The sequence below is a fragment of the Haliotis rubra genome, unplaced genomic scaffold (assembly GCF_003918875.1).
Source record: "Haliotis rubra isolate DU_JTF1 unplaced genomic scaffold, ASM391887v1 Scf280, whole genome shotgun sequence".
NCBI classification, from domain to species: Eukaryota; Metazoa; Mollusca; class Gastropoda; order Lepetellida; family Haliotidae; genus Haliotis; species Haliotis rubra.
In genome coordinates, this window is record NW_025766892.1 from 24,234 (window position 1) to 40,128 (window position 15,895).

The 15,895-nt window shown below is 38.3% G+C and overlaps 1 protein-coding gene across 1 annotated transcript; it reads right to left on the reverse strand.

The window, feature by feature from the left end:
- Positions 1-770: 770 nt before the first annotated feature.
- Positions 771-15,688, reverse strand: LOC124281197 (cytochrome P450 2U1-like). Its single transcript, XM_046717218.1, has 4 exons — positions 14,800-15,688; positions 9,706-10,221; positions 8,747-9,187; positions 771-973 (listed from the first exon to the last, which is right to left on the reverse strand). The coding sequence occupies exons 1-4, from the start codon at positions 15,179-15,181 to the stop codon at positions 786-788; spliced, it is 1,527 nt and encodes a 508-aa protein (XP_046573174.1). The 5' UTR covers positions 15,182-15,688; the 3' UTR covers positions 771-785.
- Positions 15,689-15,895: the final 207 nt, after the last annotated feature.

Genomic DNA, 15,895 nt, shown 5'->3' on the forward strand with positions numbered 1-15,895 from the left:
TACATCACTAAAAGAAGCTTTATTCATAATTACAATTGTTTTATGACAGTGTAAATGTGTTAAACTGTTGTAGTTGTATTGCATTGTTTCTCTTACGATTAAGAAGCCTGGGATAATCCAGTAAATACATTTAGAATGGAGTAAAGAGAAATATGCAATAAGCTGGAATATTTGAGCCTAGTATTGCTACTTGGTGAACACTGTTTTCTTTGAAATTGCCATTATAACTGCCACGCAATCGTAATTGTTCTGCCTAAAAGTTTGTACAGACACCTTTTTTGTTAACTGCCATTTTAATCTTTTAGACTACAACTGATTCTTGTTTGCTGGTTTCTCATTGAATTCGTTTAGGCATAGATTTTTAGATGAACAGTTTCAACTACACGTAACACACTTTACGTCAAACGTGAACTTGGAAAATGGGTTTGTGAATGTTTGGGAGCCCTAACTTTGGGTGGGTGCAGTTCCTTCATGGTAGAATGTGTATGATTTGAAGCTGACAATCAGTACAATCAGTGCATGCTGCCAAATACAGAAAAGGAGACCTTTATCACTATTTGTATCATTTTCACTGCTGGAGATCCCCACAATTCTGTCATAAAAGTACCATCTACATATACGGGTCATATACCGTGTCCTTCTTCAGACATATAGAGCATTCTTCAATGAAAGTCTAATATAAATGTTTGAGAAAGACAAGCTCTAACGAAATGTAATCAAAGGCTATATATACAGCAAGTTTTTCTGGAAATCGTTTTAACGGCTTTAACTGACATTGAACTTTTTTATTCACATTTGTTCCTTGGTACGGCCCGAATCGAAAAGTTGGGAGCACTATAAGTAATACCCAATTTTCCTTTCAAGGGAGTCAACGGTCCCTTGTCTGGGAGAAACTGGAACCTCTGTATCATGGCAACCAAGAACAGGAACAATTCCATCCGGGCCAGAGATTCCCCGAGACACACTCTGCGACCTGAAAAGAAGATAGAGTAGGTGTTTGAGAAGGAAACGTAGCGCGTGTAGATTCGACAGTCGTCTACAGCACTGCCGTATGGAGATAATGACAAACACAAAGACTTTGTCAGTCCTCCTAACCAAAGAACTGCCAGTGTCAGTCCGTTTGAGAAGCAGCCACGAGAAGAGAGGAAGGCCAAGTAACACCATTCATTTGAAAGATTATAAATATTTATTATCTTTATTTATCCCATTTCAAGTTGCATGTACAGGCAGAAGAGTAACATGGGTTAGCATATATATCATCAAGTTAATATACAAAATTGTACACACATGAGGGTGTACATATATAGATAGACAGGAGCTAGGTGACAATGTTATATCTGTAATGTACACATTAGTTTAAGTTAGTCACATTGTATGTGTGCTAAATTAAAATGTCAGAGTAGGGTATCTAAGTGATACCATTTCCTAGTAAAATAACGAATTTCCCTATCCTATCTTGTTTAAGGCTTGAGGTATAGATGAAATTTTTAGCAAGTAGTAGTAACATGTGATTTACTATTTGGTTGTTTGAGGACAGTCCAACCTTAAAGGTCACATAAACCCTAGGGGTACAAATACATAATTCACTAACTGGCATCGTTATAAATGAAACCCCGTCATTAAAACTACTCATTTCGACCTTTAATTGACTTAAATCGACCTTTTTGACAACAGTGCACAATTCTCACCCGCGAACGAAATTTCAACCAATAAGAGCGGCGCGTCTCTGTGACGTCATATGAGGAATAGCTTTGAGGGCCGATGCAGAATTCATCTACATTTTAGGGGGTAAATTATCTTGTTTACAGGCTTGTATAAACCTGAAATCGTGACAATTGTTGTGGAAAATGAAAGCTATATGTTCTCACAATCTACTAACATTTAATTTTGTCTCCTGCTTTGCCTAGTTTCCGAGTTACAACTTGTTTTCTTAGACGATTCTGTCAAAATCGATTGGTGTCGTTAGGCCCTATTTGTATAATGACTGATCCAAATTGATCCCATTTCTGTGTTTTTTTACCTCGATATTTAATCATGTCATGTAAAAATCTGTTTGTATTCTCAAAACAGTGTCGGCCCGTAAGTTTTCACATGCAATACAGCAATGAATACCCCCTTGTTGTAACCCGTGTTAGGTGGTATAAACCTACACATGTTATTTGTCATCATTCACTTGATGGTCAGTTAATGAATTTATAACAGGTATAATTAGTGGTAACACACTTAGATTACCCGACAAAGGTTCCCATTTGGCATTTCTTGTGTCTGGAGTAAATATTCAACATTATAAACATCGATCAAAGGATTAACCGAAAACACGCTGATTGATTAAAGAACCACTAAACTTTGTTTTTTGTTACTCTTTTAACCATTACATATGAAAGATTTGTGGTTAGTCTTATGCGGAACACCAAATTTATTCTTTAAAAACTTGTGGTTAATTAATACCGAGCGATTAAAAGTGGCCAAAAAGTCGCCTGCTTCCCTCTCGCCCGCCAACGAAACCACAGACAGGTTACGTAACTCTGTCGCCAGAGCACTGCAGTGACGTCATATGAGGAACGATTTTCAGTTAGTTGTATAGAAAGTGTGTAGCACGCTCATCATTTTGATGATTTCTCGACATCAACGACGACATGCCGAATCGTTGCTTTGTCGTCAATTGCTCCTAGGGGTCGGGTGATGGTGTCACCATGCACAGATTTCCACAGGACCCCGCAGTTCGTGCTAAATGGGTTATGTTTGTGAGTGCGAAGCGAGCATTGTGGAAGCCTGAAACGATATCTTACTTGTGTTCAGATCGTTTCACGGAAGTTAAAGAATCAAAACTACTTACTAGTTATAGTAAAATATGTATATGATTGATGACCATAAAGATTTTCCATAACACAACTTGTAACATAACGATTTCTTCCTCGGAAGTGAGGTTGTGGTCGAAGTAACAATAATATTGTAAGTAGTATTATATTGACACCCACCTCGCTGCCAGGAGAGAAATTGTTATGTTATACGCTATGTCATGCAAAATCCTATTGGCCATCAATAAAATACATATTTTACTACCAGTAGAAAGTAGTTTTGATTTTGTAACTCGGTGAAAACAAACCTAAATAGCATTTATCCTCAGACTGGCGGATGTTCCCCGACAGAGCGCCGCCATTTTGAAAATCGTAAAGTCTGTTAGAATTAATGAGATTATAGTTTGTTTTCATCAAGTTAGAAAATCAAAACTACTTTCTACTCGTAGTTAAATATGTATTGGAATCATAACCAAAAGGGTTTTGCATGACACAACTTATAACATAACGATTTCTTCCACGGAAGCGAGGTGGGGGTCGAAGTCACAATACTGCGCGATAAATTTCTTGCTACATTCACATGGTTAATGTCCACTCACCAGTATGTAGATACTAGTCAATGTGCGTCTTTATATTTGGTCTTATAATCCTAATTAGTTTATTATCATACTTTTATGCATTTTGAAACTAAATAAAAAGCTGACGATCTGCTGATACTTATAGTGAATTTATAACAGAACTGTAATATCTAGACATTTTATAGTTTGACAATGTGAATCATAATTCGCACACACACCCTAGTGTATGTTGTCTGTCTCATTACACTTCACGGCGAAAACAATGATTCTGTTGAATGCTACGACAAATGATTAAAAACAAAATGCAAATATTAAAATTAAAACAGATTAAAGTTATAGGAACAATATCAGGCCATTACCTTGTTTGAGGAATGTATCCATCAATATCCACAAAACTGTTCCAAATGATGTGTCTTTTAACAGTTTAATATACGAAAAAGTGATCAATCTTTTCAGGTATTGGTGTAAATTGGGCAATCAATCAATGTATTGCCGGTTAATCCTTTGAAAGAAGGACGTTGTTTTTACGCAGACACCGACACGGCAGAGTGTATTCAGTATAGATTAGTAAATCTATATACATAAACAATACCTTTTGACAATTCCGCTGTGTAAGATAAAAGTAATTAATCAATCAGCGTGTTATCGGTTAATCCTTTGATCGATGTTCATAATGTTGAATATTTACTCCCAGACACAAGAAATGCCAAATGGGAACCTTTGTCGGGTAATCTAAGTGTGTTACCACTAATTATACCTGTTATAAATTCATTAACTGACCATCAAGTGAATGATGACAAATAACATGTGTAGGTTTATACCACCTAACACGGGTTACAACAAGGGAGTATTAATTGCTGTATTGCATGTGAAAACTTATGGGCCGACACTGTTTTGAGAATACAAACAGATTTTTTACATGACATGATTAAATATCGAGGTAAAAAAACACAGAAATGGGATCAATTTGGATCAGTCATTATACAAATAGGGCCTAACGACACCAATCGATTGTGACAGAAGCGGTTATGAAAACAAGTTGTAACTCGGAAACTAGGCAAAGCAGGAGACAAAATTAAATGACAGTAGATTGTGAGAACATATAGCTTTCATTTTCCACAACAATTGTCACGATTTCAGGTTTATACAAGCCTGTAAACAAGATAATTTACCCCCTAAAATGTAGATGAATTCTGCATCGGCCCTCAAAGCTATTCCTCATATGACGTCACAGAGTCGCGCCGCTCTGATTGGTTGAAATTTCGTTCGCAGGTGAGAATTGTGCACTGTTGTCAAAAAGGTCGATTTAAGTCAATTAAAGGTCGAAATGAGTAGTTTTAATGAGGGGGTTGCATTTATAACGATGCCAGTTAGTGATTTATGTATTTTTACCCCCTAGGGTTTATGTGACCTTTAATTACTTTTATCTTACACAGCGGAATTGTTATAAGGTAGTGTTTATGTATGTAGATTTACTAATCTATACTGAATACACTCTGTCGTGTCGGTGTCTGCGTAAAAACAACGTGCTCCGTTCAAAGGATTAACCGGCAATACATTGATTGATTGCCCATTATTGGCTAACTAAATTACTGTTTTTAAAGAAAGGCGGACATTATGCAATTAGTTGCCAGGCGTGCTATCTTGGGTGACCAATGAGACTATACACCAATACCTGAAAAGATTGATCACTTTTTCGTATATTAAACTGTTAAAAGACACATCATTTGGAACAGTTTTGTGGATATTGATGGATACATTCCTCGAACAAGGTAATGGCCTGATATTGTTCCTATAACTTTAATCTGTTTTAATTTTAATATTTGCATTTTGTTTTTATTCATTTGTCGTAGCATTCAACAGAATCATTGTTTTCGCCGTGAAGTGTAATGAGACAGACAACATACACTAGGGCGAGTGTGCGGATTATGATTCACATTGTCAAACTATAAAATGTCTAGCTATTACAGTTCTGTTATAAATTCACTATAAGTATCAGCAGATCGTCTGCTTTTTATTTAGTTTCAAAATGCATACAAGTATGATCACAAACTTATTAGGATTATAAGACCAAATATAAAGACGCACATTGACTAGTATCTACATACTGGTGAGTGGACATTAACCATGTGAATATAGCAAGAAATTTATCGTGCAGTATTGTAACTTCGACCCCCACCTCGCTTCCGTGGAAGAAATCGTTATGTTATAAGTTGTGTCATGCAAATCCGTTTGGTTATGACTCCAATACATATTTAACTACGAGTAGAAAGTAGTTTTGATTTTCTAACTTGATGAAAACAAACTATAATCTCATTAATTCTAACAGATTTTACGATTTTCAAAAATGGCGGCGCCCTGTCGGGAACATCCGCTAGTCTGAGGATAAATGCTATTTAGATTTGTTTTCACCGAGTTACAAAATCAAAACTACTTTCTACTGGTAGTAAAATATGTATTTTATTGATGGCCAATAGGATTTTGCATGACATAGCGTATAACATAACAATTTCTCTCCTGGCAGCGAGGTGGGTGTCAATATAATACTACTTACAATATTATTGTTACTTCGACCACAACCTCACTTCCGAGGAAGAAATCGTTATGTTACAAGTTGTGTCATGGAAAACCTTTATGGTCATCAATCATATACATATTTTACTACAACTAGTAAGTAGTTTTGATTCTTTAACTTCCGTGAAGCGATCTGAACACAAGTAAGATATCGTTTCAGGCTTCCACAACGCTCGCTTCGCACTCACAAACATAACCCATTTAGCACGAACTGCGGGATCCTGTGGAAATCTGTGCATGGTGACACCATCACCTGACCCCTAGGAGCAATTGACGACAAAGCAACGATTCGACATGTCGTCGTTGATGTCGAGAAATCATCAAAATGATGAGCATGCTACACACTTTCTATACAACTAACTGAAGATCGTTCCTCATATGACGTCACTGCAGTGCTCTGGCGACAGAGTTACGTAACCTGTCTGTGGTTTCGTTGGCGGGCGAGAGAGAAGCAGGCGACTTTTTGGCCACTTTTAATCGCTCGGTATTAATTAACCACAAGTTTTTAAAGAATAAATTTGGTGTTCCGCATAAGACTAACCACAAATCTTTCATATGTAATGGTTAAAAGAGTAACAAAAAACAAAGTTTAGTGGTTCTTTAATTATGAATTTAGATAGTGTCAGATTGGTTAGGAGGTTAGCCAAAACTTCCGAACGAATTGACATTCAAAGAAAACATGTGGTATATTTTCTGAGGCGGTTTTACAAATGTACATGTGTGGTCATCAACTAACTTTATCTTCAATAATTCTTTTGTTTTGCATAAATTATTCTGTTTATTAATCTGTATTGAAAGTCATTTGTACATTTCCTATAATAGCTAAACACGTCTTTCCAGTCAATCACATGCTGAAAGACAGTGTTCCAATATTCAAATGACTTGTGTGTAGTATCATTCTTAATTAGTTCATCATATAATTTCCGTGAACCTTTTGCATTACAGATAATATATTTGTATATATTTTTAATATCTGGCTGATCAAAGGCAAGTGGTCTGTTTCTTATATGATATCTCCAGTTATTTGGAATATTGTTTAACAAGTGTTGATAGTCTAAGACGTTCCCTGTATTTTGTATCTCTGCTTTAAATTTTCAAAACTTAGAAAGCCTTTTTCATCAAATATATCTTTTATACTGTGTATGCCGTGAGTAACCCAGTCTTTTATAGTATATGATGATTTGAAGAAATGATTCAACAAAGTGGTTGAGATTTGGTCTATATCATTTTCCTCAAAAGTAATTTTCTTATAGAATATCCTCCAAGCAGCTAAACATCTCTCCAATAGGGATTATCATGGTCAGATAAACAGTCAACAGTATTGGAGCCAAGTCAGAATAAATGAATTACGGGAAAGGTGTTTATAGATTCTTTAGCTTTTTATATAGTTTTTCAAAGAGGATATTTCAAATCATTAATGAAACATTCTATATCTATCATTCTGAGGCCTCTATCTTGATAAACTCTGTTTATAGTTGATCTCTTTATGTTGTCGTTTTTTCCATAAAAATTTATAAATTATTTCATTAGGTTCTTTAATGAATGTTTTAGGTGGGTTTGGCAGTGCAGAGAAGATACGTACAAGAGTTGAGAGTTTTAATAACAGTGGCTTTTCCAATAAGAGTCATATTTCTTCTGTGCCATTTGGTGAGTAATCTATTGATATGTTCTAAGCGTTTCCTTGTGTTAATCACCCATAGGTCATTGAATGAAGTATTTAAGGAAATTGAACCTATCCAAATTGTCTTCATTTTATCTATGTTCATTTAAAGTCCTGATATTTTGTGTTTCAATTGCTGCATTGAGGCTTTTTTCAGATCCATCTAGAATTAAAAAGGATCGTCAGCATACTGTCCTAGTTTATTGTTCATTATCATTACGTGTTATGCCCGTTATGTGCAGATTTGTCCTTATCATGGTACCTAATATTTCATCTGCAAGAATGAATAAGTATGGTGAAATTGGATCTCCCTATCCACATCCCCTTTCAAGTCCAATAAAAAATGACAGATGTCCATTTTGAATAACTGATGCGGAGGTTAAGATATCTACCCTTTTTATTATGTTTGGACCGAAACCAATTTTTTTAATACCTGTATATATATATATATATACACACACACACACACACACACACACACACACACACACACATATATATATATGATGTATATGATTTTATATATATATATATATCTATATATATATTGCCAACATAGCAATTGGCACCTTAACACTTCAAGTAACATTCTGAGATTTCATTTGAAAAAATATTTCAGATGTCAGGAACAACCAACAATTTCGTTTTCCTGTACAAACACAATTCCCCCCAGGTTATACAGTTACAGGAACGTGTTTTAGAACGTAAACATGACAGCTCTTGATATCATCATACTGCCACACACCGGTGCGGTATGGCGTCACAGGTTACGTCTATATCATTCACTGAAACCTTCGAAAGTTATTCCAAAATGACCCAAAATACCACGAGCATCCTCTTAGAATGACCACTGGTATCATCACTATCAGGTAGTGATTCATTAACCCATACTCATGATGTAGACGGTTTGTACAGCAAACCTACTTTTAGCAGGAAATGGGTTTCTTGCAAATATTTTATGAAATAAAACTGCAATACTTACCCATAGAGAAGGGGAATCCTAGTACCAATAACCATTATCACTGGTATCATCACTATCTGTTACAACATTTACCCATGCTCATGATATAGTCAGAAATGTACAGTAGACCTACTTTTAGCAGGAAATAAAGAAATAAAACAACTGCAATATTTACCCATAGAGAAGGGGATGAATTCTTCTTTCTTCAGGTACTTCCCTTCACCATCTAGGAATCGTTCGGGTCTGAAGTTTTGAGGATCACCCCACACGGCTGGATCTTGTAGAACCGAGTCCAAATTTGGCAGGACAGTCACGCCCTTGGGAAACGTGTAGCCCTGAAACTGGATGTCGTAGGGTACAGAGTGAGGAACTGCAAGTGGAGCTATGTCTGAGCATCTCTGTATCTCACTGATGGTGGCTTCGACGTAGGGAAGACTGGTCTTGTCCTTCATGGTGGGAAGTCTGCTTTGCCCAATGTTGTCCTGTATCTCCCTGAAACACTTGTCCTGAACGTCGGGGTTGTGGAGGAAGTAAAGGAGAGTCCAGCGGATGGTGGTGGCAGTGGTCTCAGTTCCGGCTATGAATAAATCTCTGACAGTTTTCTCTAGGTGACCTCCTGCAAGAACAATGAAACATCATTTCTTCAGAAATGGGCTTCACACATTGCACCCATGAAGGGAATCGAACCCACGTCTTCGGCGTGACGATCGAACGCTTTAACCACTAGGCTACCCCACCGCCCCTCCAACATACAGCAGATACCCATTTGACATAGTTTGACCAGGCATAACACAGAGTCTATATTGGTCTACTCTGAGGAATAAATAACCATGTACTGATGTCAGGCCCATTTGCTCATCTCCTGGTAACCAATGTGTTGTAGGGGGTTTCACAAGTTTTAACAAGCTTGAAACGACACATGTTATTATCGGTAGTAGATCCCAAGTATGCAAACCATTAACATATGTGGAGGAAGAACAATCTATTTGCTAATTCTGCTTTGAGATCCCTCTTGATTTCCATGAGTGACATCATAAATCTCATCTAAGAAATGTAGATTCAACCTTAATTGTTAATGTAATTTCATGCAATCATGGACTATTTTGTTATAAAAATGGTAACTTGTCAACTTACTATCAAACGTGTCGTCGCTTCCACGAAGTTTCATTTCCTTGATGTAAGCTGTGATGAAATCGTCCACATTGTCTTCGTCGTAGCTGTTTATATGCTCTTCAACATCCTTTTCAATTTCACCTTTATCAATTGTTTCCATACTCTGCATAAGAGTTTTAAAATTGAAAAAATCGCCAGGGATGAACCTTACAATTGGATATAAGTTCAATGTGTTTGCTCCCCCGAGTAGCTCCAAAATTTTCTCTGTAGCCTTTAAGAATTTGACAAACCGTGGATCATCATACTCAAACTGCTTCCCCAAACACACAGCACAGATGATATTAGCCACGGCGTTGTGCACGAGTCGTTTGCAGTCGAAAACATGTCCACCTTTTTGCTCGAGTGCTTTCAGGAAGACCGACAACTCATCTTGTATTTTGGACTCCAGAAGGGACTTCCCCATTCCAAAGTCTCTAAGTGTTGTTAATGCAAATCTTCTTTGTTCTTTCCAGTGGGTGCCATTGGTCCCTCCTACCCCTAAAATGGTAAAAGGTATATGTCTCAATCAACATGTTATGAAAAGGTCTTGCAATCACGTGTGAAATATAAGTATGGTGTTTCCCATTTTGTAAATCCAGACTTATGCCGACCAATGTAGTCCTAATCCACTGTACTAATATGATGACGTTTAACATGGGCACTTCGGAAAAATCTTACCGTCAACGAAACGGCAGAAGAAGGACCACCACTTAAATTAATTGGCATTGACGCAACTAGCTGGGAGTCTGAATCACCGACCTTCTGTTCTCTGTGCAGAGAAATGGGGAGGTAAGAATCACTGACTGACTGACTGAGTTTGGGTTTACGCCGCTTTTAGCAATATTCCAGCAACATCACGGCAGGGGACACCAGAAATGGGCTTCACACATTGTGCCCATGTGGGGATTCGAACCCGGGTCTTCGGCGTGACGAGCAAACGCTTTAACCATTAGGCTACCCACCGGCCCAGGTAAGAATCATCCCCACCAACAACATTATATCAAGCGAACATTTTAGATTATGTGGGCTGGCGATGTTTTTGTAGACTGCACAGCATGCAACTGACGTGTATCTGTCCAGGGCCGAGAAATAGAGACTCAAGGTCAAATCGCCAATGTTAACATGTCACATGTAGAACGTAAAATTAAAAACAAAAATGTTTTCACGGCATGTGATTTGAAAATAGGCAATGGTTCGACGTTTATGTTTTGCTGATTATGGTTTTCTCCAGGTGTGTTTATGGTTCAGTGTAAATAAGTAATCTGAACTTATTAGTTAAAGAATTGACTTCAAACCTTGCGTTAAGGGAGGTATGCTTTGGGTTATTCCGCCTTACAAAAACCCCAGTGAACACTTTTATAAAGGTTACAGAGCGGTGTTTGAATTATATCTTATAATCCCCAAGTCCTGCTATTGATCAATTCTTTCCCGTCCAAAGAGAGGGTAAACACGCCTCATGGCAAAGACATATCTGCCTATATAACCAGCTGTACAGCGTTAGTAGCACGGTTTCTGAGGATATGGCATATGAAACAGTTCAATACAGATTTCACGCCAGGCGGGTTATGTTACCTGTACATGTGAGCCCCCGTTAATTTTGGAATTCCCCACGAACTTGTATTAAAACGAGACCATCAGTTAGACTCCATGACATTGGTTGATACATGTCATGGTATCCAACTTGCATAGACCATTATCTTACCTCACACATAAATGTCGCTTTCTGATTGGCTGAGCGCTCTTCTATTATTTTCAATGTACCCCGCTTACAAGCGAGTAACATTTCAATGTAAACTGCTTACAAGCGAGTAACATTTCAATGTACCCCGCTGTCAATGGCAACTCATTTGGTACTTCATGGTAGTAATTCTTTATCTCGAATAACATTGAATCACGTATGATGGACGCAAATTACCGATGTTTTGCGAATGCAAATCGATGGAAGGGAGATAACTCTAAATCTGTTTTTCTTGTCAGCAAAATCTTGCGATGGCTACAAAATATTTGTACCCGTGCTTCAAACAATTCAAAATTAACATTAAGGTGTTTGGTAAGATAAATACGTTGTTCACTGGTCCCCCGGGGCCCATGGGTTGATGTACCATGGTATCCAACTTGCTGTACATCAACCCATGCCCCCCTCGTGGCCAGTGAACAGCTCATAATGTAAACGCTGGTTGTCACACGCATTCGCATACATGTCTTCTTTCTCATTATAAACATAACATATCCGCACCAGAACATAGTTTCTCTCTCGAGTAATTTGGATGCACTGACAGATAAACTGTACCATTTACGCTGAAAATATGATCTTATTCTACAAACAAAGGTACATCTAAAGATAAGACCACCTTCTGAGAGATCTTTTTGTCGTATTTTCACATTTTGGGAGGCAGAGAACATTACGTCTTGCTGATGAAGCAAGATGATGATGTCATGTTGGGAAGTGTTAATAAAATCCTTCGATTCATGATTGTTTAGAGAAGTTAAGCCTGAAAATCAGTTTATATTCACTGACAAACATCAGAATTAACGCTTGCTGCGATTAATTGTAATAAGGCGCCGTACACCAAATCGCCCACGCAAACTAAGCGGTACATTTTAACACTGAAAAACCTGTAGCCTCGTTTTGGATCCGGAGGAAAGACGCTTCCGTCGTCGTCAACCCTAAAGAAGGTTTTGGTTCTCTATGGTGGGTATACCTAATTATTTGCCTGTTTGTTCTGTATAAATTACATATACAATGATCAAGATTACATTATTTTTAAAGTGAAGAACACAAGTCAATAACGATTACTTAATGAGGAATTACGCTTGAAAGTTTCGATGCGAACGGTAGAAGCCATTTTGGAAGAATCCATTTTGTTCGCTACAGGGAGACGTTAGGCAAGGGAAGAGGGGTAATTCTCGCACTGGGAGACAACCCCTGTTTGTTTACCTTTTCGGACATCATGTACGATTTCGGACGAGGGTTCTCACTGGGGCTGTAACGAGGGGTCACACATTCTCTTCCCACAGATGTTGCTTGTCATATCTTCCTACGAACCTCTGTTCTAATACGGCCATATTTCCGGTTCTCGTAAAATCCCTAGCGGCAAAAATCGCAATACGAATTATCTTCCTTCTTTCTATCCAATCGGAAAACGTGTTACATCGACTTAGATCCAACTTGACTAATGCAAGCAAATGTGGGGCCACAAATATCCCTCCTCTGCCGGGGACTTGTGTTGATGTGACACACAAAACATTTAATGGCTAGCTTGTCCGTTGTCAATGGAGACTCCATTGATCCGTCATTACATGAGAGTGACTTCCGTCTAGGCGAAACGTTTGCGCATCGCGCAGGGAAGAAGGTTCAGTTTTCCCGAAGCATGCGGAAATTACCGAGGCCCTGACGAATGGTCACTTTTGAAACAACGTCGCTTATTGCACTAAATCTAAATCTCATTGCAACCAATCACGAATCCTGAACACTCGCACCATGAAAGGGCCGTATTAGAACAGAGGTTCGTAGGAAGATATGACAAGTAACCTCTGTGGGCAGAGAATGGGGTCACACAAATATTGTAAAATTTTGAATGATGGCTGATGTTTCGAATAGTTATCTTTGATGAGTTAGTGACATGTTTTCCCATTGTTCCTGCGATAATCGAGACAACAACGGATATTCTTAAGTGTCAAAAACCCCATTGGCGATATGTTTGTTTTGAAACAATTACATAAAGGGGCCATGTTAAGGGACATCGTTCATGGCTTGCCTGACAAAATGCGTTGTTTTATGTCAGCGCTCACTGTGTACTACATCACATGAATATTCTAGCCTATTGTTACCAAACACGTTTGATCTGAATTCCACTGTCATTTGTGATTTTTATTCTATCAGACAGGATGCCTCCAACAATGCGAAGAAGAAAGGTGGGACTTTCGTACACATCTAACTATGAACACCAGACCATTGCTACCTCACAACCACAAATAGGATGGAGCAAAAACCAACTTCTTGATGTGAGGATAGAGGCCGTTATAGAGGCCAAACAAGAAGGATCCGTTACCAAGTACAATGTTCACTACATTGGGTGGCCCGCCAAGTATGACTAGTGGGTGGGGAGTCAATCATTGTAACGAGGTCAAGCCTGCAGCAGACAGGCACACAGGACATTTTCATAGTTCAGCTTCTGAATTCAATAACGGACAACCTCTCATGCTCTCGTGGTGTAGATTATTTGGGTAGTCAACCGCATTCCCATTTGGAAATCTGGTTATAACAATTACTTAGGCAAGCCAAAAATAGTTTGCCCTATTGGGTAGCAGGTACAATAATTTTACATATTTCTCTCAGTATATAAACCATCACCGAGGAACAGGTGGTTGTGATTTGGTGAAAAATACAACTTTTTCTGAAGACTTTCAGTAATGGATTCTTCTTCGTTGAAAATGGCAAAATGGCAGGTCTTAAACAGTGAATTGGTTGGATGTCAATGTTTTACTGGCAAGGACCCATGCAGAATCAGGTTTAGTTTTCTCATGAAAGAATTAATTTCTTAGTTCCTAGTAGACAGTCGCAGGTAAAGCAATTTGTTGCTTTAAGTTGTTTTTGTGAAATAGTTCCCGGGTTTAAACTGTGCAGTTAAATTCAACATGTACATTAAATACTTGTTGGGATTACTATATCGTTTCTGTACAGACCATATATTTCTAGTTTTTAAACATATTTCCTGTGGTGAAACATTACGTTCTCCACTACTACCTATTTTACTTTTTCAGAGTTTATATTAATAATTGTAACAAGGAATTGTCTTGTATTTGCTAACTTAATTGGTGAGTAAATATTTTGGATATGTTTCAGGAAGGGACATCTTCGCTTTACAAAGTACACGCTCCTTTAACATGGACTCTTGCATTTTGTTCCGAAAAGGTAGGCCACGAGACAAAAAAGCAGTGGAATGTTTTGACTTGATTATTTATATTCAATAGTGTTGAGAGTAGCAACACAACAAAGAAACAGAAGAACTCGGCAGACAAATCAACAGTAGCATAAATGAAAACACATAACGCAATAATGGCAATTTCACATACCTTTGCCTTGAGCGAAAAAATCTGTTAGAAACGATTTTGGTCTTTCAGAGAAAACGTCACCATTCTTGACGAGGGCCTCCTTAATGGCACTGTATCCACTGAGGACAATGACTGGCTGATTGAAGATGTACACGCTGAAGATGTTTCCATACTGACGCCGCAGTTTGTTGAATGTTACCCTGATGTCGGCACCAATGGACAAGGCGTTGCCCACGAACGGAAGAAGAGGGGGACCAGGGGGAAGACCAGGAGGACGCCGCGTTGACAGCCATAGAATAAGTGCTACATTGATGAACACCAGTATCAGAGATGTATTAAACATCAACAGTCCCGTCAGTGATGCTATGGCAGCAAATATTGCAGCAGAGCTGGAGCTAACCATACTGGCTGTCGTTTGTGATCTCCACCCACTGAAAACTGACTTCTCTTGTCGCTCACGCAACCTTATAGAAAACGCTCATGTGACGTCAGCAGAGCTGGAGCTAACTATCTAGGCTGTGATCTCCACAGAAAACTGACCTGTTATTGTCGCTTACGCTAAACATAGGAAATGTATATGGAACCCGAGAAGGGACATTGTCGCGTTGTCGCACTGTCGAATTAAAAATATTATTCAAAGGGTTAAAATGTGGTCAAAGTTTCGCGCTTTGGGTAATTTTGACAATTTTTACTTGATTTTGAAAGGGCGACAATATATCAACGGACAATGTTCCTTCTAGGATTCCATACACGTGCTATATTTGGCGCATCAAAGATTAAGAAAAGCGGCAGCGGCAATGCTACAATCCTGTGTCCTGTTTACAAGTGTGGCGCAACACGAAAACGACACATATTTTGACCTTGAAATATTTCTCTTCGTCCCAGTTTAATACGCCTTGCTTTAGGGCTGTACTGAATGCCGCTTTCTGCTTAAGATGTACACCGCTATCCTAACACCGTATGTATGAATGCATGTATGTATGTATGTCTGTCTGTCAGTTCAACAGCGCGCCGATATTGATCACGTCTCTTGAGTTGTTACAAAAATGTGGAGTAGGGTTTTTATACGAAATAGGATTTACCATACTGCTATATAACAGTGTTGACAGGATTCTCT